Raw genomic sequence first — 25516 nt, 5'->3', positions numbered from 1 at the left:
TGCCCCACCCCCAGCTCACAGGCCTCATGCCATACTCCAAACATGATGGCTGGCTTATCACCTATCCTACTTGGGATCTCTGTCTGTCTGTCTCTGTGTCTCTTTTTTTTTTTTAACATTTATTTATTTTTGAGAGAAAGGCAGAGTGCACGCAGGAGAGGGGCAGAGAGAGACAGAATCCAAAGCAGGCCCCAGGCTCTGAGCTGTCAGCACAGAGCCTGATGCGGGGCCCGAACCCACAAACTGAGATCATGACCTGAGCTGAAGTCGGACACTTAACCGACCGAGCCATCCAGGCGCCCCTATCTGTGTCCCTCTTCATCTCTATTCTGTCTGGAGGCTGGTCTTAACGCTCCTGGCCAGAGAATAGGCAGGGGCTGCTGCAAAGATCTTGAACAAGTGATTAGCCACAGCATCTAGATGGAGAAAATGCTGGCCAAAAAAAAAGACAGAATTTCAAAAGGTAAATTTCTGTGTATTCACGCCTAATCTTCAAGAGTTGTGTAAACAATTTTTTTCTACCTTCCCCCATCATTTGCACAATTTTTGTCTAGTCCAAACGTAATTTAAAATGAGGTAGGTAGTTTCTCTCTCCTCTGCCTCCTCTTCTTTGTGGCGACTGTCGAGGCCTGTGCCGTGAAAGCACCAGTCTCCCGTGCAGGGGGAGCACCAGGGGTGGGCACTGGTGACTGACGGAGCTTCTCAGTTGGCTATTTTCTCAATCTCATCCAAATCATCTGTGTCCAATCTTTCTATTTTCTTATCTGGGGAAAAAAAGAATTCACAGAGACATCAACACGGGGCTATCATGGAGACACACACCTAGGGAAGGGACAGCACAGCAGGGAGGGAGGAGGCAGACAGGTTTCTGCCCCCATGCCAAGCCTCTGGCCACAGCACACTTTCATGAAACCCCACGGGCTCCTGGTGCCTGAGCACGGGACAGAGCCCTAGGCCCTTCAAGCCTGGCCAAGGGGGCGCTGTTGTTCGAGTTCCTGACCCGAACTCACCAGGTGTGCTCTTCGAGAACTTCCATATTGTAGGAAAGGAGGGGAATGTGACAAGGACAAAGGCCTCTGGAGGAGGCCCCAGGAGAACCTGCCCCTCTAAGGAAAGGGCCCTGGCAGGGGACACTCCCAGGCACTCACTAAAATGCTCCTGGATTCTGTTCAGGATGTTCATGCTGTGCTTGCTGTCGACCATGTTCACTGCCAGGCCCCTCTTGCCAAAGCGGCCCGTGCGCCCGATCCGGTGCAGGTAGGTCTCGTTGTCCGGGTTCCCATCCTTGTCCACGGGAAGGTCAAAGTTGATGACGACAGATACCTGTTCAACATCAATACCTGCACGAAAGAGGGGTGGAGTCAGGACGGGAAACAAAAACCACCACCCACCAGGCGAGGCTGCCACACGCCAGCATCAGGTGGAGGAAGAGTCTGGGGCAGGCCAGCTCTGGGATTCGGGGACTGGGGGCACGCAGCAGAATCCAGAGGGAAAAACAGAACTCGGGCAGGTGCTAACAAAATTATGACATCGCTAGAAGAGCCTCTGCTAGATACAAGAATCTGGAGATGCGGCCGAAACTTCACTAGGGGGCCCCAGGAGAGCAGGCACCATTCACTCTAAACCAGTCACTGCCTGTTTCCTTCCGCCACATCAGGACTCCTGGCTTCTGTGAAAGTTCCCATCTGCTGGGGGAATCCAGCCTCTCCCAGAAAACAAAGTCAGCACCAACCCCAGCTGGACTCCCCCGAACCATCTGAGCGTCCCGTACGGGAGCCCTGCTCTCGCCATCCGGAGCCTGGCGAACAGGCACATTCTCTGCTCACCGCGGGCACACACGTTGGTGGTCACCAGCACCTTCTCTTTGCCCTCTCGGAAGCGCTCGATCACCGCAGCCCTCTGCTCCACCATCATCTCGCCGCTCAGCAGAGCCACCTGGTGGCCTTCTTTGGAGAGCTCTGCTGCCAGCCAACTAGCCGTTTTGCGGGTCTGGAGGGAAAAGAATGGTTTTAAATGGAGATGCCTGGAAAAATAAAAACAAAAACAAACCTGCAAAAAAGTGGCTTGTTTCCATTAAAATACGTGAAAGCCTGCTGAGTTCAGCCACCAGGGTAGGCTTACCAATTTTACAAAGACAATTTTAGCCATGTGAATTTTTTTTGGATGCATTACTTAAATCATCTTAGTGTTCAGCTAGGAAGAGTGTGGTAGGAGCCAATATCTTCATTCTCAAATAGTCTACATTCTTAATGTTATATAATCATTTCATTGGATGTTATCTGGAGTTTTTCCCAAGGTATGTCTAAGAGGTGGGACCAAAGAAAAGTTCAATTCTTCACAGTCTTTCCCTCATAACTCATTATAGTCTGAGGAGAATATGCCCTGGGGCAGGTGGAGGCGCTCCATCATTTCCTTTCTGGCCACACAGAGGACACCCAGTCCTCCTCAGCACTGAGGTGGAGCTGGCTGAAGGGAGGGCCAGGCACACCCTCCAGTGGAGCTCCTCCCCCGGCAGGCCTGCTGCTGCCACTGCTACTCACGTGGCAGAAGATCATGGCCTGAGCAATGGTGATGGCCCCGTAGAGGTTACACAAGGCCTGGAACTTCTCATCTCTGTTATTGCACAGGACGTAATACTGCTTGATGGTGTCCAACGTCTCCTCCTCACGCTTCAGTTTGATAATGTTTGGGTCTGGGACCACTTTCTGGGCAAATTTCCATACAGAGTCTTCAAAGGTGGCAGAGAAAAGCAGCATCTGGCAGTTCCTGGGCAGCATCCTGCAAGGGAAGACCCAGGTATGTGGCATGACCCCGAGTCTTTCCCTGGAAGGAACAGAAGACAGCCACCCCAGGCTTGGATGCTCTACACGCCGGGGAAAGAGGCAAAAGGGGGGAGGAGAACAGCAGGGAGGAGGCAAGAGCAGCCATGGGGCAGGGAGGGGGCTGGTGTTAGATTCCCTAAGTCTCCTTCCTCAACCCGTGATCAGTGCTGGCGAGCAAATGGCCTATCAAACAAATGCTTCTGGAAGCACTACAGTAAAGAACCTGATAGGAGCAAGAAGAAGTGTTTGAAGTAAAAGGAGAAGATGTTGTAGATCAGGAGGCTGAGACGTTCCTCTTGGCTCAAGAGTTCCTACCTCTGGATGCGGATGCTCTGGTCTTGGTGGCCCTGAGTAGCTATCATCACGTCAGCCTCATCCAGAACAAACACCTTGATCTTCTTAGGGTCAATGAACTTGAGCTTGGAGCACCAGTCCAGAACAGTCCCAGGGGTGCCAATGACAATGTGTTCACTGATCTTCTGACCTCTTTCCACTGTGGAGACAAGATGTTTTCCATGGGTATTTCCATGAAAAAGTCTGCTTTCCTCTCTGAGAAAAATGTAAAGCTATGATGTATTTTAATGCAACTGTTTTTATGTTTGCCTTACTGTTTTAAGGAAAGGTTATGATATCACTACAGTATTTAATAATGCTGAACAGATAAGGTAAGGATATACACAGTGAAAAGATGAAAGCCTCTCCAGTAGTGTTCTTTTCCGTTCTCTGTAGTCATCCAGTTCTCTTTCAAGGAGGCTCTGCCGTTATCTTTATTTCTTCTCTGTCAACATCATTCCCCCAGCCCAGGACGGCACTTCTCCCAAGCAGACTTTCACAGCACTCTCTTCAGTGCACTCTGTCCCTCAGCTACCTTAGCATCTACGTCAAACAAGCCGGTTGCCTCTACGCACTGTCTGTCCGGGTCAGTAAACAGGATTCATCATGAAAGGCTTTGCTTTCCCAAAGAAACACAAAATGCCTCTATTAGATAAAGTGCTTCCCCAGACAAGGCCTGGTGGACCGTAGCATGTTCTTGACTGTGTGTGCAGTCTGGAACTTAGAAGATATGGCTCTTCATTTTGAATTAGATGGCACTTACAATTTTTAGCCCTTTGATTACAGTCTTGACCAGACACATGCAAGCTTCCTCTAAACAGCCAAAATTTTGCCCTAATGTGAATGTTGAGTGAATTCAAAGCCAACAAATGCCCCTTCTTACTTCTGTTAAACAAACCAATTACAGCCCCCCACAAAAGGTATTCAGACTCCTCTGCCATTCTAACCCAAAATGAAAAATTTTAAATGTCTTATCATCTTTAACTAAATTTTATAATCTTATTTACTTTTTAGAAACGATTTTAAGTTGGTATTAGGACATTGTACACTGAGTAGATTTCTGCAGTCACAGTTACAGGTTAGTGATAAAGATTCACAGGACTTAGCCAAACTTTCAACAAGACTTTTTTTAATTACATAAATATTGTTAATTTGTTATATAATAAAAGTAGGAAACCTGAATAAGGGGGAAAAAAAAAGCTCCAAACCAAAAAAAACTCTTAAATACAGAGAACAAACTGGTGTTTGCTGGTGGAGGGGAGGTGGTGAGTGAGGGAAGGTGAAATAGATAGAGGGGTTATCTTTTACATTTAATCCACTTATCTTGATAAGCATTGAGAAAAATAGAGAATTGTTGAATCACAGGGGTGCCTGGGTGGTTTGGTTGGCTAAACGTCTGACTTCGGCTCAGGTCATGATCCCAGGGTTTGTGAGTTCGAGCCCCACATTGGGCTCTGCACTGACAATGCAAAGCCTGCTTGGGATTTTCTCTCTCTCTTTCTCTCTGCCTCTCCCTCACTTGTGTGCTCTCTCTCAAAAATAAACTTAAAAAAAAAAAAAAGAATTGTTGAATCCTTATATTGTATACCTGAAACTAATAGCACTGTACGTTAATTACAATCAATTAAAAAAAAATGAAATGCCACAGTTAATTGTTCATATTCTAGAACATTTTTCGTTCTTCTAATGACATTAAAAAGAAACTAGGCAATTAAATCCAAAATGTGCAACATTTTATAAGCAACTGGTCTGGCCTGTTCAAAAAGTCAAATGTACTGGGGGAGAAGATGCAGGAACTATTCTAGATTGAAAGAGTGCATATCCACTAATTTGATCTTGGTTCAAAAACAAAGCAGCCACAAAGAAACACTTTTGGGGAAAAATAAAATGGACTAGATACCAGTTCTTAGAGAATCTGCTAACTCTCTTGTGATAAGGGTTTTGTGGGTATGCTGAAGAATGTCCTTATTATGAGATGCATGCTCAAGTATTTAGGAATAAAGATCCACAACATCTGCAATATACTTTCAAATGGTTCCCCCCACCACACACACACATACAGATAAAGTAAATATGGCAAAGTGATGAGTTTTTGAATGTACGTAAAGGCATGTGTGTTATCCTTATTATTTCACCTACTGTGTATGATTTGAAATTTTTAAAATGGAAGTTGTTAGGGGAGCCTAGGTAGCTCAGTCAGTTAAGTGTCCGACTTCAGCTCAGGTCATGATCTCACAGTTCATGAGTTTCAACCCCGTGTCAGCTCAGAGCCTGCTTGGGATTCTCTCCCTCTTTCTCGCTCCCTGCCCACCCCCCTCACTTTTGTGCACGCTCTTTCTCTCAAAATAAATAAACTTTTAAATAAAATAGAAGTGGTTAGCCTAAAGAATTAGAATCACATATTCATACTCACATTTATTGCCTCGGACAGCATAAGCTAGCTTCAGTTCAGGGTAAAATTTGCCCATCTGTTCAATCACTTTTCCTGTTTGCAGGGCGAGCTCATAAGTTGGGGAGAGGCACAGACACTGGCAGGGAAAGAGTGTACAGTGAGATCTCAAGGGCAGTGGGGAACTACCGTCAGGACTTAGTTATTCCTCCAGCTGACGCTGAAGAAGGGTATGTAAATTAAAGTGCACACCATTTGATTTTTTAAGCTGCAAAGTCATAAGCTAGAATTCTGAAGGGTCAGAACTCTGGCTGGGTAAAGACCGTTGAAAATAGCTATTGGCCACAGGAATATAAAAACCCCCATATGAGCAAGGATCTGAAATTCCAGTTGGAGATTAGCTTCCTTTTCACTTACTCAGAAAGTTCTCAGAACTTTCCAAAGGATGATACTTTCCTGCAAGTAGAGGTGCCAAGTCTGTCAAAAGTATCCCAGAACTGGCAAACCACGGAGAAAGAACAGGATGTATGTGGCTACTAGAAAATCAACCATATTGCTTGTGCTCCACAAGGGGCTCTGGTTTATGTAAAAAGTAATAAGCACCGGGGCGCCTGGGTGGCGCAGTCGGTTAAGCGTCCGACTTCAGCCAGGTCACGATCTTGCGGTCCGGGAGTTCGAGCCCCGCGTCAGGCTCTGGGCTGATGGCTCAGAGCCTGGAGCCTGTTTCCGATTCTGTGTCTCCCTCTCTCTCTGCCCCTCCCCTGTTCATGCTCTGTCTCTCTCTGTCCCAAAAATAAATAAACGTTGAAAAAAAAATTAAAAAAAAAAAAGTAATAAGCACCTTGGCTTTTATTCCATCAAATGTAATTTCTAGCTACATGTTAGCAGAAAATCCAAATTTACCAAGCCCTTACCTGGGGGTATCTATTTGCAGGTTCTACTTGGCTGAGCATGGCCAACACGAAGGCAGCTGTTTTACCAGTGCCAGACTGAGACTGGGCAATTAAGTTCTGTGGGCTGCACAAGAAAACAAACTGTTTAGGAGTGTAAATCTCAAGTATTCTCTTAGTTAAGCACAATGAAGAATAAGGCTTAGTTTACAGAAGGAGGCTTTGATTTCTGCAGTGGAGTTACACATCCTAGCTCCACAAACAAAGCACCACAGAGAGAAGACTATGGTGGGATTCAAAGCACACTCTGTATCTTTTATTCTTGACACAGCAGCCAGTGAGTGATTCTTTTAAAACGTGAGACCGCTTATGTCACTCCTCATTTCATTCAGAATAAAAGTGAAAACGCTTCTGTGTTACAATCTGGCTCCCTAGTGGTTCTCTGTTCTCAGCTCCTGCTACCTGCTCCCTTAATCACCTACTCCACCACAAAGGCCTCAGTACTGCCCCAAAAGCATGCCAGCCATGCCCCCATCTCAAGGTTTCTGCACTGGCTATACTCTGCCTGGGGCAACTGTTCCAGGTGACAACATGTCAACTCTCCTCTCCTTCAAGGCTTTGCTCGCACATCATCTACTTGATGAGATCCGACCCTAACACTTGATTAGAATTGTAACCTACTTTGAAATACCTTAAAGAATGATGTATTGGTGGATAGATATGTGATGAAGTATAATAAAATGTTAGTGACAGAATCTAGATGATGGCATATGGGTGTTCACTATAAAATCCTTTCAATTTTGTTGTAAGTTCGACAATTTTCATAATATAAAGTTGGGGGAAACTGCAATTCATTTCCTTGGTATTCCTCATCTCCCCTACTATGCTCTGTTTTTCTCTTTAGCATTTGTCACCGTTTTAACTTTTATTTATTTTAGTACGTTTATTTACTGAGAGAGAGCAAGAGAGAGAGAGAGAGAGCCAGCAAACGAGTGGGGGGACAGAAGATCCTAAGCAGGCTCTATGCTGACAGCAGAGAGCTCAATGCAGGGCTCAAACTCATGAACCATAAGATCATGACCTGAGCCGAAGTCAGACACTTAACCAACTGAGCCACTCAGGCGCCCTATCACCTTTTTTTAAAAACAGCTTGTAAATGTACAATTCAGTGGCATTAATTACATTTAAAACTTATATCTTTTAACATGCTATATACTGTATATTTTATTTATTTTTAATAAAAATAAATGATCTATACTCCAGAGTAAGCTCCTTATATAGGGCAGGAATTTTTGTCTGCTTTGTTTACTAATGTATCCAAGGATCTACAATAATATCTGTTACATACCTGTACTCAATACATATTTGTTAATGAAGAATAGTACTAGATAGTTCTCTTAGGTCTCTTCTAACATTGATGATTTAAAAATTGAGCATCTATGAAAGCATTAAGATCTCTAGGGGCACCTGGGTGGCTCAGTCAGTTAAGTGTCTGACTTCGGCTCAGATCATGATTTTACGGTTCATGAGTTTGAGCTCCACATTGGGCTCTGACCTGACATTGCAGAGCCTGCTGGGATTCTCTCCTGTCTCTTCCCCTCCCCTGATCTCTAAATAAATAAATAAACTTAAAAAAAAAAAAAGATCTCTAAACACAAATGACCAATATGAAACAAATATTCCATTTATTCATCTCTATGTTCAAAGTGTCAAGCTAAAAAGCAACATTATTCATCATGAAAAAAGTCACTATTATGACATGGAACAAAGAAAATGTTAAGAAAATACAGACCTAAAATATCTTTTTTTAATTTACTTATATTTTATTATTTTTTAAGTAGGCTTCATGCCCAGTGCAGAGCCCAATGCAGGACTGAACTCACAACGCTGACTTCGTGACCTGAGCTGAGATCAAGAGTTGGATGTCTGGGGTACCTGGGTGGCTCAGTTGGTTAAAGTCAGGTCATGATCTTGGCTCAGGTCATGATCTTGCAGTTTGTGGGTTTGGGCCCCACGTCAGGCTCTGTGCTGACAGCTCGGAGCCTGGAGCCTGCTTCCGATTCTGTGTCTCCCTCTCTCTCTGCCCCTCCCCTGCTCACACTCTGTCTCTCTGTCTCTCTCTCAAAAATAAACATTAGAAAAAAATTAAAAAAAAAAAAAAATCGGACGCTTAACCAACTGAGCCACCCAGGCACACCCCCAAAATATGTACTTTTAGACCATAGGAAAAGGAGTTTCAGGATTTAAATTATATGCAGCATAATTTTACATAATCATATATAATGTAGGGATTTATTTTTATAAAGAGTTCCTCATGCTCTCGAACCTTGTTTCTCAAAATGTGGCCTGAAACTAGCATCATCATAATCACTTAGAAGCTTATTAGAAAAGATGAACTTTAGTCCCCACCTCAGATGGAGACTGAAATGAGAATCTGTATTTTAATAAATTCCTATGAGATTCATATGCCTATGCAAGAGTGAAAAGCACTGCACCAGAAAACAACCTTGGTAATTACCCTATTCTGGTCTTTCAGAACACTGGTTTTTGCCTGTTATATTTGACACAATAAATTTTATATATCCATCTAATGAAATCATAGTGTATATGAATGATAAATGTTTATTTATCAACACAGAAAGATGATCATCTAAGTTTTCTTTTTTTATTGTGTGTTTCTAAAAAAATTTTTTTAATGTTTATTTATTTTTGAGAGAAAGAGGGACACAGCACAAGCTGGGGAGGGGCAAAGAGAGACAGGGAGACAGAGAGTCCAAAGCAGGCTCCAGGCCCTGAGCTGTCAGTGCAGAGCCTGATGCGGAGCTTGATCTCATGACCCTAAGATCATTACCTGAGCCCAAATCAAGAGTTAGACGCTTAACCAACTGAGCCACCCAGGTGCCCCTAATTAAGTTTTTAAAAAGCATTTGAAGATTTTATATGGTTCCATTTTTTTTTTTTCAACGTTTATTTATTTTTGGGACAGAGAGAGACAGAGCATGAACGGGTGAGGGGCAGAGAAAGAGGGAGACACAGAATCGGAAACAGGCTCTAGGCTCTGAGCCATCAGCCCAGAGCCCGACGTGGGGCTCGAACTCACAGACCGCGAGATCGTGACCTGACTGAAGTCGGACGCTTAACCGACTGCGCCACCCAGGCGCCCCATGGTTCCATTTTTTAAAAAAGGTATAGGGGCACCTGGTGGCTCAGTTAATTGAGTGTCTGTTGATTTCAGCTCATGTCACGATCTCATGGTCACAGGATCAAGCCCCTGTCAGGTTTTGCACTAGGTGTGAAGCCTGCTTGGGACTTGGGATTCTCTCTCTTCTCCCCCTTTACCCCTTACCCAACTGCACACATGATAAAATAAAAAATAAACTAGCTATAAAAAAAAAAAAAGGTATGGGACACCTTGGTGGCTTGGTCGCTTAAGCGTCTGGCTCTTGATCTAAACTCAGGTCACGATCTCACGGTTCATGAGATTGAGTCCCACATCAGGCTCTGCGCTGACAGCGTGGAGCCTGCTAGGGATTCTCTCTCCCCCCCCACCTCTGCCCCTCCCCTGCTCGTGCACTCTCTCTCTCAAATAAATAAACGTTATTAAAAAAAAGGTATAGCTATAGATATGTAAGTTTACATAAAAAAGTCTAGAAGTCTCTAAATGTTAGTGAGGGGTGGAGACTACAAATGATTTTTATTTTTCCTTGTTTTCTAGCTTTTCTCAAATAAGCATGTATTACTAGTATAGTTTTAAAAAATAATATGATTTTTAAAAAATGGAATATTAAAAATGGGATAGAGTTGTATCAGGACACATACGGCTCAGCAAGCATCAAAGGCAATGCATTCTCTTGTATCTTGGATGGACGGTTGAAGCCCATGGCATAGACTCCCTGGAGAAGCTGTGGTTTCCTAGGAAAACAGTTAAAGATGAAAGTCACTGTCTCTTTGGTTGAGGAAAGAAGCCAAATATCTAAGGGATTTCTTTTTCTCTTTCTTACTGTTGTTACACACATTTTATTTACAACTAACAATACTTGAATTATGTGAAACTGAGCACAATTCACATTACCTGGCAATTTTACTTAATAGCCCAAAGCAGCTAAATTCTTTTATTAAACTTGTATTAGCTAAAAATGTTCTGCTGTGATGAAAAATACATATATAATAGAACTAGGATCTCTATCTAAACACAAAGGGGAGAGTCAGAAAGTAAACAAATACTCACAGCCGAAGCTCCTCAAAGGACTTCACAGAGTAGAGCGGGGAATTTGGGTCCCGCTGCAGGACTTCCACTTGGTTAGTGTTATCGACAAGGTTGCTTCTGATCAGCTTGTTGAGTAAAGACTGGGCAGCTCTGTCTTCTGTCAGGAAAAAAAGAGCAAAGAATTTTATTTTATTTTTTATTATTTATTTTATTTTTAATTTTCATTGTTTTGAGAGCAAAGAATTTTAAAAGGCCATGAAATCCACCATGAATTCATCTGAATTTACTTGCCATTGGCATTTTAAGCAGTAACATGTATTTGTGCTAGGACTTTATCATGCAATTTGGCCTCATATCCCTCTCCAGGATCTATTCCAAACAACTCTCCTTTCTGGAGGTTATCTATTCTTCCTATGTGTACCTAAGTATTTACTCCCCAATCTATGCTCAAGAGAAAATTAAAAATTATTAGCTTAACAAACACATCACAGCAATAGGAAAAAAACCCCAGAAATTAACAAAGTTTATATTTTGATATCATATAAGCTATTTCTATCTTGTTATCTATGTTTAATATGTCCAAATATCATTAACTTTATTAGACAGTGGGGATGCAACTTAAAATTTCTTTTATAATACCCTGTACAAGATACTCATTCAGGGAATATTTCCTGCTGCTGGAGTCCATCAGTGGTTCAAAACAAAATTTCCCTAAAATGTAAACAATGAAAATTCTTTCAACAACTATGTTGAACTTTTATTAGCACTGTGACTCCCATTAAAGTCAAACCAAGTTGGGCATAAAAACAAAGCCATGTAACAATCTATTCTCTTAAGACTGTAGAACCTTGTGGGTATAGCTCTAGGTTGTGTTACCTTTCTCTTCTTCATCTGCCTTCTCTGAATTAGCATTGGTCTTGACAACAGCACCTTTATCAGACACAAAGTGGCCGTCATTCAGTATCACATCCCATACCCAACAGCTGAGACAATTCAAATTCTATGAGACACTAGAAATGTAAAGGCCTGGGGAGCAGAAAAATAAATGAGGAAACCAAGCCACAGATAAAAACATTTTATTGTTCCTAAATAAATAAAGGTATGAAACAATGTTTCTAACATTTCAATTCTTTCCTATTCCAAGTCCTCTCACTATACCTCAAACAAATGTGACTTTCCCTCATATCATCAATATTTCTGAAATGTTATAGAAAGATGATCACAGCAGGCAATGATCACAAACCACCTTGATGTTCAACAGAGGAAATCATATTTCATCAATGTATACACGCTATAATGCCATTAGGATTCTATGTATATAAACTATTGATTAATAGAAATGCATGTTCAAACAATGTTGTCGTTATCAAAAAATATACAGAAAAAGATTGTAAGTAAATTTGGAATGAGGTTAATGTTCCTATTCCCTCCACCCCGCCAGTAATTTTAAGTACATCAACAAAAATTTAATGGATTTTTGGTAGATATGGTTTTAGATAATGACAATAGTTTAATTCTCAGGTTGCTCATACTTTGCCTCTCTCATCTCAAATTGAGGAATATTTTGAAAAAACAACAAATAATCTTTGGCAGTATATTCTCATGGACAGCAATCAATTTGATCATTTATAAGTCAATTAGGCATCCTCATGCTTATATCAAGGACAATACAAAGCAAAACAGTCCCGTTTAATTCCCAAATCAAACAACTGCCAGTATCTGTCAGCCCCCTTCCTGGTACATATATAATTTTTTTTCCAGACAGTTGTTATGTCACAGCAGAAATACTAAAGGAAATCACATGTGCTTTCAAACTAGCTTTTACTCACCATTGGCATCTGGTTTGATTTTCTCTTCCTTAAGATGCAAGTTGCTCAACTAAATGGAGAATACGGAGAGGGGGGGAAAGTGTCAGGAAAATCACTTAAAAGATTGTGAATCAACAGAGCCTCCCCAATGAAGGTAGGGAGAAATGAGCCACACTCAAGACCTTTTCATTAGGTTGTTCTGCTGGGCTCCTTTTGTTGACTAAATGAGTGAGAATAAACAAAATGTCCCATAAATACAGCAATAGAAAAAACCTGGTTACACAACAGCTCAAAATCCACACCTCCTAATTATAATCCCTAGAGAGAATTATAATTTGTGGGTTTGCGTAAGGCCCTTATTACAAAGACTCTCTCAGTAGAATACCACTTGAGTTGTCATTCTCTTGTATTACAAACAGGAAATTTTAAAAGATACTGGGAGATGCAGTCACACTTCAGACAGAGAATATCAGGTGGGAGGGCTGCAATGAAAAGCATCTGTGGGTAGGCATCAGTTATGTTGCAAGATATGTTTGAGCCACAGGACCACAACATGCCAATATGCATCCTCATATTCAAGATTTCCTTGTGATGGAAGTCTGATATATGTCTATTTTTTAGTGTTTATTTATTTTTGAGAGAGAGAGAGAAAGAGAGCAGAGTGTGAGTGGGGGAGGGGCAGAGAGAGGGAGACACAAAATCCAAAGCAGGCTCCAGACTCTGAGCTGTCAGTACAGAGCCCAACAAGGGGCTTGAACCCACGAACCACGAGATCGTGACCTGAGCCAAAGTTGGATGCTTAACTGAGCCACCCAGGTGCCCCTGGAAGTCTGATATTTTAAACAGAAAACAGTCTGGGGCGTCATAGCACACTGTATAATCAAAATACCTAGCAATCTGAAGTGGGAAAGCAAAGAATTCAAAAAAAGAATTATTAGGACTTTGATCAAACACTATAAATTAGGCAGGACTTATCTCCTCTATTAGAATGAAAATACACTTTTATTTGTCAATTAAACCTCAGTAAAAGCTGGGTGGAAAAGAAAATACCTTAAAGACAGGAATGTTTTTATTTTTACTTGATCTTTGGATCTAGCAAAAAGCAGGTGCTCTAACCACAAAATATTAAGGGGGCTTAGGACATCATCTAGTGAAGGGTGAAAGAATGAAAATGGCTACTTTTTAAGAATTTGTTTAATGTTTATTTATATTTGAAAGAGAGAGAGAGACAAAGTGTGATGGGGGACGGGCAGAGAGAGGGACAGACAGACACAGAATCCGAATCAGGCTCCAGGCTCCAAGCTGTCAGCACAGAGCTCAACGCAGGGCTCCAACTCACGAACCATGAGATCATGACTTGAGCTGAATTCAGATGCTCAACTGACTGAGCCACCCAGGTGCCCCGAAAATGGCTATTTCTTAAAGTGCCACCTATACCAGCAATTCTTTATGTTTTGAGGTTCATTCTGTCTTTCCTCTAAGTCCAAGAAAGGGGAAAGGCAAGAGAGGAATGAAACTGTTGTTTATTTTGATGGGTGGTTAGTTGGGACGGAGGAACCTCACTTCTCTATTGTTGCTAACTGAAAAGGGAGTTTTTGGTGTCTCTGTATGCTTTACTGTTAGGGGATGGAGAAGTGGGGGGGGGGGTGGTGGGAGGGACACACTGGAGAGGCTGGCAAGAAAGGAAATTGTCATAAAGCAGTAAAAATCCTTCATTAATTCCACATGACAGCAAACACACCAACAGTCAATATGAAGCAACCAGTGCAGCATATGACATATGGCACCGTTCAATGTATCTGAGTCTTCTCTAAAGCACTCCTCCACACCCTGCCAACAAATCTAGTTCAAGTGTAGTATTCAGGGCTGTGGAGAGGGAGAGGGATAGAGATTGGGGGGCAGGGGCACAGAGACAGACTGCCTGACTTACTGGCAATATTTAAACAGTTAATAGCACTCACTCCTAGGGTGATAACTGCTAGCTACAACAAATGATAGGGCTGAGGTACAAATGATTTAAGTATTAGAAACATCTATTACCCTAAAGCATTTTAATTATCAATGATAAAAAGAACAAACCATTCTCTTGCTAATATATTGTTCAAATGGAAGTTAACAGAGTAAATAGTTAAAATAACTGAAATGCAGGAAAAGTTGGTAGCAACAATGTAAGTGAAATTAACAGATGTATCAGGATTCTGGAGAGGTTCCAGCAGAATCTAAAAACATACCCAGGGGGAGCCTGGGTGGCTCAGTTGGTTAAGCATCCCACTCTTGATTTCGCTTAAGTCATCATCTCACATTTCGTGAGACTGAGTCCCACATCAGGATTTTTACTCACCCTCTCTCTCTGCCCCTCTCCTGCTTGTATGCTCTCTCAAAAAGTAAACAAATAGGGGCGCCTGGGTGGCTCAGTCGGTTGAGCGTCCGACTTTGGCTCAGGTCATGATCTCACGGTTTGTGAGTTCGAGCCCCGTAGGGCTCTGTGCTGACAGCTCGGAGCCTGGAGCCTGCTTCAAATTCTGTGTTTCCCGCTCTCTGCCCCTTCCCCGTTCATGCTCTGTCTCTCTCTCTCTCCAAAATAAATAAACATTCAAAAAAATTTTTTTAAAAAGTAAATAAACAAACAAACAAAAAACCTCAGCCCTCACTTGGCTATAAGGACCTCAAAGCCTATAAAGCAAGACCGTGAAGGATGGATTACCCAGTACAGTGTCAGTGAACTGAACGGTGAAATTTATATTAAAAATACAGTTAGTTTAGGGGCATCTGGATGGCTCAGTTGATTAAGCGGCCGACTTCAGCTCAGGTCATGATCTCGCAGTTCATGAGTTCGAGCCCTGCATCAGGCTCTGTGCTGAAAGCTCAGAGCCTGGAGCCTGCTTCAGATTCTATGTCTCCCTCTCTCTCTAGTCCTCCCCTGCTCGCATTCTATCTCTCTCTGACTGATTTAATAAATCAACATTAAAAACGATTTTTTTAATACAATAAAAAAATACAGTTAGTTTAGATACCTTCCTTTGCCCTATTTACTTGGACCAAAAAGGAGAAACGATTTTCTGATGCAACTTCATCACAAACCATTTTGAAATTAACCAAAAAGCAAAAGAACAAAAACATCCATTTTGTAAGATCCACATTCTTTCAATGCCTTTATTATTTGTTTTTAAGATGTGTTAAAATAATTGAAAATTGTACAGTTACACATTGCATTTTATTCAAAAGCACTTGAGAAAGGATTCTTGAGACAGAAGAAGGAAGATTTAATGTCAAATGAACTATACTGAATAGAGATTGTCTTCGGCAAAATGGTGAAGTCGAGGACTTGAGTCATACTCATCAGTTTTCTAATCTGTTTGCCCTCCTCTAAATTGAAAAGAAGTCTCCAACGGAACAGAGGGGAACAGAGTGGAGCCACTGAAGAACAAGGAAATAAATATAAATAGAATCTAATTTTTCTTATCTAAGATGAATAAGGAATGAAGCTTAATGAATATTTAAAATACAGTAACCTTGTACTATACACATCACTGTCACCTATGTCACACAGTACCTGTGGTGATCCTCAGTAGCAGTTCCATAAGGCAGAGGGTAACAGAGGTGTCTTTACTCATTTGCTCAGTGTTAGAATACTGTGATCTAATTTACCTGTGCACGGTTAAGTAGATTCACAAACCTTATCCAGGCTCAACTAACTAAACCATACAATATGGGCAAGTAATTTAAAAGATTCCTGCAAAGAAACTGTGCATTATAGATAATGATAATAATGGCTATTACGCATGTAGGACTTGTAATAGGCATGTCCATAACCCAATGAGGTAACCTGATTATCTTCATTTTACAGATGTGGAAACTGAGGCACAGAAAGGTTAAGCCATTTGCCCAAGGTCACATAACTAGTAAATGATGGACCCAGAATACAAATCCAAGTCTGTCTGGCTACAAAGGCTAAGGGTTTGGTTTGTTTTTTTAAGTTTATTTTATTTAGAGAGTGACAGATAGTGAGTGGGGTAGGGGCAGAGAGAGAGAGAGAGAGGGAGAGAGACACAGACAGAATCCCAATCAGGCTCTGCGATGTCAGCACAGAGCCCATTTAGGGCTCAAACCCACAAACTGGGAGATCATGACCTGAGCTGAAATCAAGAGTTGGCTGGTTAACCGACTTAGCCACACGGGCACCCCAAAAGCTAAGGTTTTAACCTCTACACAATGGTGCCTCTCATAGATAATACTATTCTCATAGGAAATAATCATTTTAGGGGCAGCTGGGTGGCTCAGTCAGTTATGCATCTGACTCTTCCAGCTCAAGTCATGATCTCACAGTTTGTGAGATCGAGCTCTGCGTCGCACTCTGCACTGACAGCACAGAGCCTGCCTGGGATTCTCTTCCTCTCTCTCTGCCCCTCTCCTGTATGCACTTGCTCACTCTCCCAAAATAAATAAATAAACTAAAGAAAAAAAGAGAAGAATCATTTTAAGGATGATACAATGGTGCAGCCACTTTGGAAAAAATGCTGACAGTTCCTCAAAAGTTAAACATAGAGTTATTATATAATCCAACAATGCCACTTCTAGGTGTACACCCAAGAGAAATGAAAATACATGTTCACAGAAAAACTTGTACATGAATGATCATAGCCAGCATTATTCAAAATAACCAAAAAGTAGAAACAATCCAAATGCTCATCAATGGACATTGATGAAGGGATAAACAGAATGGGATATATCTAGACAACGTAATATTTTTTGGCAATAAAAAGGAATGAAGTACTGACACCTGCTGCAATATGAATGGACCTTGAAAACATTATGCTAAGTGAAAACAGCCAGACACAACAGACCATCTATTGTATGATACCACTTATATAAAATGTCCAGAATAGACAAATCTAAAGAGACAGAAAACAAGTCAGCAGTTGCCAGAGAAGGGTGGGGAGAACGGAGTGACTAAAGTTTGAGGGAACTTTTTGGAGGTGGTGGAAATGTTCCACATCCTGATTGTGGTGATGGTTACACAAGTGGATGCCTTTGTCAAAATTCACAGAATATGGGTGAGTTTTACTATACGTAAATTGTATCTCAGTAAACTTGACTTAAAAACTTTAGAGGGCCAGGGCGTCTGGGTGGCTTAGTCAGTTAAACGTCCAACTTCAGATGAGGTCATGATCTCACAGTTGTGAATTAGAGCCCCGCATCAGGCTCTGTGCTGACAACTGGAGCCCGGAGCCTGCTTCAAATTCTGTGTCTCCCTCTCTCTCTGCCCCTCCCTCCCCTGTTCACGCTCTGTCTCTCTCTTTCTCTCAAAAATAAACATAAAAAAATTTTCTTAAACAAGCAAAAACTTTATAGAAGGCCAGTCCAAGAGATCCAACTAGTCAACTAGTAAGAATTCATGAAAGAGGAAATGAAGAAAAATAAGGGAGAGAAATCAACAATGAAAATTTTCGAGAAAATTTCTCATTAACTTAAGGACAAGATTTTCCAGATTGAAAGGACCCACCCAGTGCCCAGCAAAATGGATGCAAATAGATCCATACCAAGACTTATTAGCATGAATTTGCTGAATAATGGAGACAAACAAGATTCTTCAAGCTTACAAAGGGAAAAACAGGTCACATCAGGAATCAGAATGGTCTCAGACATCTCTATAACCAATAAAGAAATCTAAAAGGCAATGACACAATGCCTTTAAAATTTGGTAGGAAATTAATTTCCAACCTACAGTTCTACATCCAGCCATATTATCCAAATGATAGGGCAAAATAAGATAGTTCCAGAAATTCAGTAGTATCTTAAAAATACTTACTTCCCATACACCTCCAGAAAGCTGATGGATGGCTCCACCAAATCAAGAAAGATGAGAGGCACCTGAGTGTCTCAGTCAGTCAAGTGTCTGACTTAGGCTCAGGTCACAATCTGGCTATTACCGAGTTCAAGCCCCGTGTCAGGCTCTGTGCTGACAGCTCAGAGCCTAGAGCCTGCTTGAGATTCTGTGTCTTCCTCTCACTCTCTACCTCTCCCCCCCCCCCCCACTCTTTGTCTCTCTCCCTCTCTCTCAAAAATAATAAAATAAACATTAAAAAAAAAGAAAGATGAAGAGAGGGGATACAAGAGGAGTGAATCCCCAGAATGAAGCTGAAGGGAAATCTGCCCTGTTTTCCTCCAGACCCCAAAATGAGTTCTGTTCTGAACACAGGGAGAACTAGTCCAAAATGAAGGAGGCTAAAAGATGTGGGGGAAATTAAATTAACAGAATAATGTGTCTGAACATCCTGAGATAATCTTAGACAATTAGCAAAGAGCTTGGGGTTGAATTGGTGATAAATACAAAGAACATGCAGAAAAACTGCAAGGCAATTATAAATTCCAAGGAAAAACAGAAAGTTTTAGAGGAAAGTAAAAGTATTGATAAGTTACTAATTATAGAAACATGAAATACTGATCTAACTAAAATTACAATATAATGAAAAGGTAGGGAATGGGAAAGTGTGCATGTGTGGTGGAGAAAGGAGGATGGAGGAAAGAATCAAAATCAGTAAATACCTAAAACTGAAAACTCAAGAACTAGCAAAACAAATGTGTTCCCTAAAGGGAACAAGGAGGTCAATGATATAAATCAGTTTCAAGAGAACTATTAGTTGTCTCTGGGGAGGAAAAAATTGGTGGTGGTGGAACCAGTTTTTAAAACTATTTGACTCTGAATTATGTGCTTATAAATTATTATCAGTTATAAAAATAAGACAAAGTCCTTTTTCTCAAGAGATTCACAGAAATAAGTACTAACAAGTAGGTTCAAAGCACTATCAGAACTTAGAGTGTTTAGGTGGGAAGAATGAATTCTACATAGTCACGTTTAACTCCTATCTTGTTTACTGTGCATGAGGCCCAGAACAAAAGTTAAGGTGATCAGAAGAGGATTTACTGACTGCTGGGCCTAGTAAGTCGATCATTCATTATCACTAAGCATGCTGAGGAAGCACACAAAGATGAGTAAGCCACGGTCCCAGAGTCCAGGAAGTTCAGAATCCAGAGATGGAGAATGACACAAAGGTGATTACAATCCAAGGTTGGGAGTGGGATGTGGGGAGTGCAGTCTACAATCAGTCTTGATTCAGGGAAGACGGGCAGGCGGCTGAGCTCTTCATCCCTGGGAGCACTCACCTGCTCTTATGTAACCCAGGAGGCGGATGGATAAACAAAGCCGCTCAAAGTCCAGGCTTCATTCCCACACGCACTCTATACCCATCCTGACCAAAGTAGCAACTGTCTTTCCAAGGGAACTGATCGTCAGTCAAAACTGACCCCTAACCCTTTTATGGCTGAAGCCAACTCACCGACTCGGCCGCTGCCTCCTGTTCATCCACCGCCAGGGCCCATGAGTCGGTGGCCATGGTCCCAGGCGCCGGTGGGACGCTGGTGCTGGCGGACTCGCTGTCTGGGGAAGCGCGATCGTGGGCTCCGTGGGGTCGCAGCAAGCCCCGCTCCGGCCCCACAGAGGGGGAAGTCATTCGCTTTGGCGCTGGAGACCGGAAGCGGCGCGCCACAGTGACGTCGGAGTCCGCGCCGGCTCTCCCCTCGCCCACTTCCAGCTGCAGCTTCCGTCGCTTTCGGACCCCCACCCTTACCTCTGCTTAGCTCACGTTTTCTTATCTAATGTCCAGAAACACAGACTGAGGTAGGTAGTTGTCTGAAAACACCTACACTTCTGCCAACTGGCTGTCCAACCCACGAGCAAAACCACATTCCCGCCCAGCACGCTGCCACAGCAGCTCACATAGATTGAATGTATCAAAACAGCCATTACAGATACAGTAGTCACCAAAATGCATATTGAAACAAGGAGATCTTCAGGTTGTCATTTCAGTGCCCAGGTGTTAGGAATCAGCCATATCAAACGCCATTTGGTTAAAAATTTGGCAGACTAAAAGAATTACACCTTCAAAGAGACTCAAGGAAGGTGCTAGGGAAATGTGTTCCAGGTAGAGAATTGAAACAAGAAAGAGCAAGGAGGTTTGTGTCTGAAGGACACAATTTCTTTCCATTTCTGTGAGTACTGACAAGAGCCAGGGATGAAATTGGTAGGAGGTAGATGCAAAGGGCCACGCAAAGCAGCTTGAGGAGCAAATGAGTTCATTCCAGGAAACTCTTCCCTATCTGGCATGACTTTTGGAGTTAGCTGTGCCTGGTTGGAATCCCAGCTCTCCCGTTTAAGAGTTGAATGATTGGGAGAATTTTTTAAAGAAAAAAATATCTTGGGCTTTTAGAAGAGGTAAAATAAGGATTAAGTGTGACACACACTTTTTCCCCTAACTGGAAACAAACAAGGTCCTCTTCCCTTATTACTTCACTAGAAAGAAGCTGGCATTTTCCTGCAACCTGAGAAAACGAATCCCCATTTCTCTCTCTTTGCCAATATTCCACTTCAGTAAATTAATTTCAAGCAGTAGCAGGCTGTAGAATTTTACTTGTAGAGTATGAGTAAGAATGTTCAGGAAATAGTAAAGTATTTCTAGGCAATACCCTATTTGCCATGATTCTTTTTCTTCTGCACCCTTTAGGGTTAATTTGGTGAAGTTTTTTTGGAAATCTATAGGTGAGGATGTGCAAAAAGAAAAAGGCAAACACATCCAGGGAAGACATGACCTACATCTCATCATGTCAGAAGCAATCTTGAGAAAATTTTGCCAGCAAAATTAAATTGATCACAGGGCTAAAGGAGGTTAACAAATTGTTTTAAAGTATAATGAGATTAAAAACAAATCCAAAGTGTAGGACTGTATATAATAGGATACACTTGTGCAAAAAAATTACCTCATATATGCTTGTACATACTATAGAGAATGAGATACAAAACTGCTAACAGTGCCTGCTTCTAGTGAGGGGCTCTAGAAATCTGGGGTGGGAGAAGACTTACTTTTCGTTGTGTACACTTTATCCTCTGAAATTCATTTTCCATGTGCATATTTTCTTTTTAAAGTTGTGAGTATTTCAGGCAAGAAGGGGAATAATACAATAAACATCTAGATTCCCACCTAGGGCTTAATAAGTAAAACAGTTAACATTCGATTGAAGCCCCCTGTATAGCCATCCAAGAGACCGCAGCTCTCCTAAATTTGGTGCTTATCTTTCCCATAAATGCTATTAGCATGGGTTGCTTTTCTCTATTAAGAAACAACCCCCAAACTTAGCGTCAGGATTCTAGACTCTGTCACCATCCCACACACCAGCACAATGGGAGACAACTACTAAGAAGCAAACTGGTTTCCAAACTGGTGCATAGAGGACCCAGGGTCATAAGAGCAGCTGGATTTGAATTCAGCATCCTGGCATTTACTCCCATGTGACCTCAGGCAGCCTCCAACTCCTCCGAAATTATGGTAAGTACCCACTGCACGGTTCAATTATTCAACTAAGGCTTTTGGCCCAGTGGCTGGCTTATGGCGAAAGCTTGACACATATTAGCTATAATTACTATTGCTGCCCCTCCAGAGGTGAGAGTGAGGAACAAGCCTAAATGTGTTAAAAAGGGTCTCATTTCTAACCTCAAAGATACTCACATCGCCCACGGATAGGGCGGGCTGAAAGCGCCCCAGGGCGCGGCCTCGGATGCGGCCAGCAGCCCCCGCCATCGCCGCTCAGCAGGGCGGTTACCTCGGTCAACGGCCACTCACTGCCCTAGCCTCATTGGCTGAGGTCTGGTCCAGCCAGCCAATCAGCGGAGGGGACGGCCCAGCGTCGGGCAAGCGTGCCCGGGTACCTAGGGGCCCTAGGAGCGAAAGACAGAGAGTCTAGGTTCCAGCAAAGGGTCCTTTGTGTATTGAACTTTGTCATTTTTTTTTTGCTGAATATCCAGCTCCTTCCTTCGCTAGGCTGGAAACTCCATGAGTGCAGGGCAGTGTCTGCTTTCCTTAATGTTGACCTTCAGGGACTAATGCATAACAGACCTTCATTTGGTGAATGAATAGATGAGGAATGCCCATCCCCCACATAGATCAAACTTTTAAATCTTTATGTCTGAATAGGTGAAGAAGCTCTTTCTCTCGTTTATGTCCTTGCCACTGCAAGTGTGATCTCCCTGCAGCAGTGTAGATATCAGCCCTTTAGTATTCAGAATCTCAGGCCTCACTCCTAGACCTACTAAATCAGGATCTGCATTTTAAGATACCAGGTGATTCCTTAACAACTTACACTTTGAAAACTATTCAGTCATTCCCATTTGTCCTGATAGTAAATAAATGAAAAATCTAAATCCGTTTTTATAGATTATATATATTTTAATATATATTATATATAAATAATATAAATATATATTACATAAGTACCTATAAATTATATATAATATATTATATATTATATATTATATTATATATAATTATATGATATATAAATAAATATATATTATATAATATATATTAAATAAATATATATTAAATAAATATATAAAATATTAATATATATTAAATAAATATATAAAAACATTAATATATATTAATATATATTACACTTTATTTATTTTTGAGAGAGAGAGAGCACAAATGGGGGAGGGGGAGAGAGAGAGAGAGAGGGAGACACAGAATCCAAAGTAGGCTCCAGGCTCCCGGCTGTCAGCACAGAGCCCGATGTGGGGCTCGAATCCACAAACTGTGAGATCATGACCTGAGCTGAAGTCGGAAGCTCAACCAACTGAGCTACCCAGGCACCCCGATGATAAAATATTTTAGGTGCTATGGGAGAATTAGAATCTAGGACTATATATTTCCAAAATGAAGTATTTTAGTTGTACTCTCTTGAGCTCTGTTAGCTTTGTCATGTCCCAAGAGGGTCAACCCGTGTTCTACTGCAGTGTGTGTGTAGTACTTATTCTTACCTGCAGGCCTATTTGCTCAGCCCAGAATAAAAGGTTTCTTAAAATACACAATTTGGATGTTGTATTGAGATAGCTTTCCTTCTAGTACATAGTTGACATTAAAAGAGGAAAATATCATAGAGAACTGGATAATTAGCTGAATAATTCAAGTAGAATGTTCAGAACAATCTGACTTTTGGGCCTCAATGATTTCTCTTCATGTGTATTGACCCAGTTGTTGGGTGAATGAAAATAAATTTAAAAAAAAATGTCTCTAGGGCCACCTGGTTAAGCTTCCAACTCTTGGTTTCAGCGCCGGTCAAGATCTCATAGTTTGTGAGTTCAAGCCTTGTGCTGTTAGCTTGGAGCCTGCTTGGGATTTTTTCCTCTCTCTGTCCCTCCCCCTCTCACTGTTGCTCTATCTCAAAATAGATAATATATATATATATATACTTATATATATACTATATATATAAATATAAACTTAAAAAGTATATATGTCTTTAATTCTTTCACTAGTGAAGGTGCTGTTAGGGTCAGGAGTAAGGCAGGGTAAAGATAAGAGTCAAAGGCTTTATTTGGGAACTAAGGTCTCGGGTGAGGTTCTGTGACTCAGGGGGAGAGAGAGAGAGAGAGAGAGAGGAGAGAGAGAGAGAGAGAGAGAGAGAGAGAGAGAGAGAGAGAGAGAGAGAGAAGTCAGGGAAGTCGCCCCCAAGTGTGGTGGGGTGGGGTTTTTAAGCTGCAGCGGTTCCGGGTTTAGGCCCAGGTGGGCCTTTTTCGCGTCAGGTCGTGCTGTCGCTCGGTGATTGGTTGACCTCCACTTCGTTCTGGCACGCTCCTAGGGGCTTTTCGTTGGGTTGCGCTGGCAAGATGGCCGTCCCCTCTACAGTGCTTCCAAGGACATCCTAACACTATCTTAATAGTGACAACTCTGGCAAAGTTATTGAGACTACAACCAATATTACTTTTATTTTGAAAGTATAATGTGTACAATTTTGGCTTTCCATTTTAATTGTGGTGGCACACAAATCTGACCTATTTCTCAGATTGTTTAGGCTAAATATGCTATTTTGCATCAGAGCCAATTTGCATCAGAAAAAAAATGCCCTTAGCTGTCTTAATCTTTGAGTGTCTCGGTGTCTTCAGGTGTTAAAAGCAGGTAATATTAGTAACTCCTTGTAAGGTTGTTGTGAAGATCAGATCAAAAGTTTAGATCAGTGCCGGTTGCATCCTAAACGCTCAACAAATGTAAATAAGTAGGATGATGATTAATGAATCACTGTGAACTGGGAAGTTAATTCAAGTGATTTTTTTTTTTTTACTGGCTTTTGAGCTTGACCTTCTTTTTGTATAGAATGCTCTTTTACATATAAAAGTAAAATATTTCTGCAATATCTTTAACCCAGTTAAGACCAGACCAGCAGCACAACTTTATTTATACTCATGTGTTTGGATATATGAGTTGATGGAGGTAATAGTGTAGTGGTTTAAGAGTATGGACTTTAGGGGCACCTGGCTGGCTCAGTGGGTAGAGCCTGACTCTTGATCTCAGGGTAGCTGAGTTCAGGCCCCACACTGGGCATAGAGCTTATTAAAAAAAAGAAGAAAAGAAAAGAAAGAGTTAAACACATGTGGGTTTGGATCATAGTTCTGTAAGTTACTCTTCTGAGCAAACTTGGGCAAGGCAGTTACCTCATGTGTAAAGACGGATGCCAGTTGACCTGCCTCATATGTAGTTGAAAAATCAAGTGGAACAATCTGTGTGAAATACAATGCTTCACATATAAATATTTACTATTATTTTTCAAAGGCAAATTGAGGACCAGATACCAACTCAATCGTCCCTCTTCAAGTACCGAATCTTTCACACCAAATCCAAGAAGGTCTGACAAAGACAAGTGTAACCATGAGCACAACAAATCAGAATCTTTTAAGTCTGAAAACCATTCTGCGACTAAAATGAACACAACAGAACTGTACAGCAAAAGCTGTGACCTCTACCAAACATGTCGCCCGTTACCCTTATTAACCAAGTCAACTATGAGGACTTTGCAAACGAAAATGTCGGCCTCCAGAAACCAGTCACGTGACGTACTCCAGTCCCTTCTTTCCCCGCCATTGCATCAGCCGATTTAGAGCCGCCTTCCTGGAACCCGACTAATAAGCTGATTCGTGCTCGAGTTGATTGGCATGATGACTGACCAATAAGTGTCCCGGG

General features: G+C 41.8%; 1 protein-coding gene across 4 annotated transcripts; it reads right to left on the bottom strand.

The window, feature by feature from the left end:
• Positions 1 to 454: 454 nt before the first annotated feature.
• Positions 455 to 22099, bottom strand: DDX19B (DEAD-box helicase 19B). 4 transcript variants are annotated; one of them, XM_027076193.2, is made up of 14 exons: positions 22010 to 22099; positions 21367 to 21490; positions 19787 to 20102; positions 12471 to 12519; positions 11518 to 11571; positions 10663 to 10798; positions 10254 to 10346; positions 6459 to 6561; positions 5569 to 5683; positions 3138 to 3315; positions 2541 to 2778; positions 1827 to 1989; positions 1149 to 1340; positions 455 to 764 (listed from the first exon to the last, which is right to left on the bottom strand). In XM_027076193.2, exons 3-14 carry the CDS (start codon positions 19958 to 19960, stop codon positions 703 to 705), a joined length of 1557 nt encoding a protein of 518 aa, XP_026931994.1. In that variant the 5' UTR covers positions 19961 to 20102; positions 21367 to 21490; positions 22010 to 22099; the 3' UTR covers positions 455 to 702. The 4 variants fall into 4 exon arrangements, with proteins under 4 accessions (XP_026931994.1, XP_026931995.1, XP_014940474.3 ...); XM_027076194.2 differs by lacking the exon at positions 19787 to 20102 and having other exon boundaries at positions 22010 to 22095; XM_015084988.3 differs by lacking the exons at positions 19787 to 20102; positions 21367 to 21490 and having other exon boundaries at positions 22010 to 22088.
• Positions 22100 to 25516: the final 3417 nt, after the last annotated feature.

This window comes from Acinonyx jubatus, chromosome E2 (assembly GCF_027475565.1).
Source record: "Acinonyx jubatus isolate Ajub_Pintada_27869175 chromosome E2, VMU_Ajub_asm_v1.0, whole genome shotgun sequence".
In the NCBI taxonomy this organism is placed as follows: Eukaryota; Metazoa; Chordata; class Mammalia; order Carnivora; family Felidae; genus Acinonyx; species Acinonyx jubatus.
The sequence above is the reverse complement of the archived record's forward strand: the minus strand, read 5'-3'. Positions and strand labels throughout refer to the sequence as shown.

Coding starts and splice junctions, on each gene's coding strand:
- DDX19B (XM_027076193.2), bottom strand. CDS start 19,960: ATGACTTCCCCCTCTGTGGGGCCGGAGCGGGGCTTGCTGCGACCCCAC. Junction 6,562..10,253: donor CCTTTGATGCTTGCTGAGCC/GTATGTGTCCTG, acceptor TTTCTTGTGCAG/CCCACAGAACTTAATTGCCC. Junction 2,779..3,137: donor CAGAGCATCCGCATCCAGAG/GTAGGAACTCTT, acceptor CTTCCCTTGCAG/GATGCTGCCCAGGAACTGCC.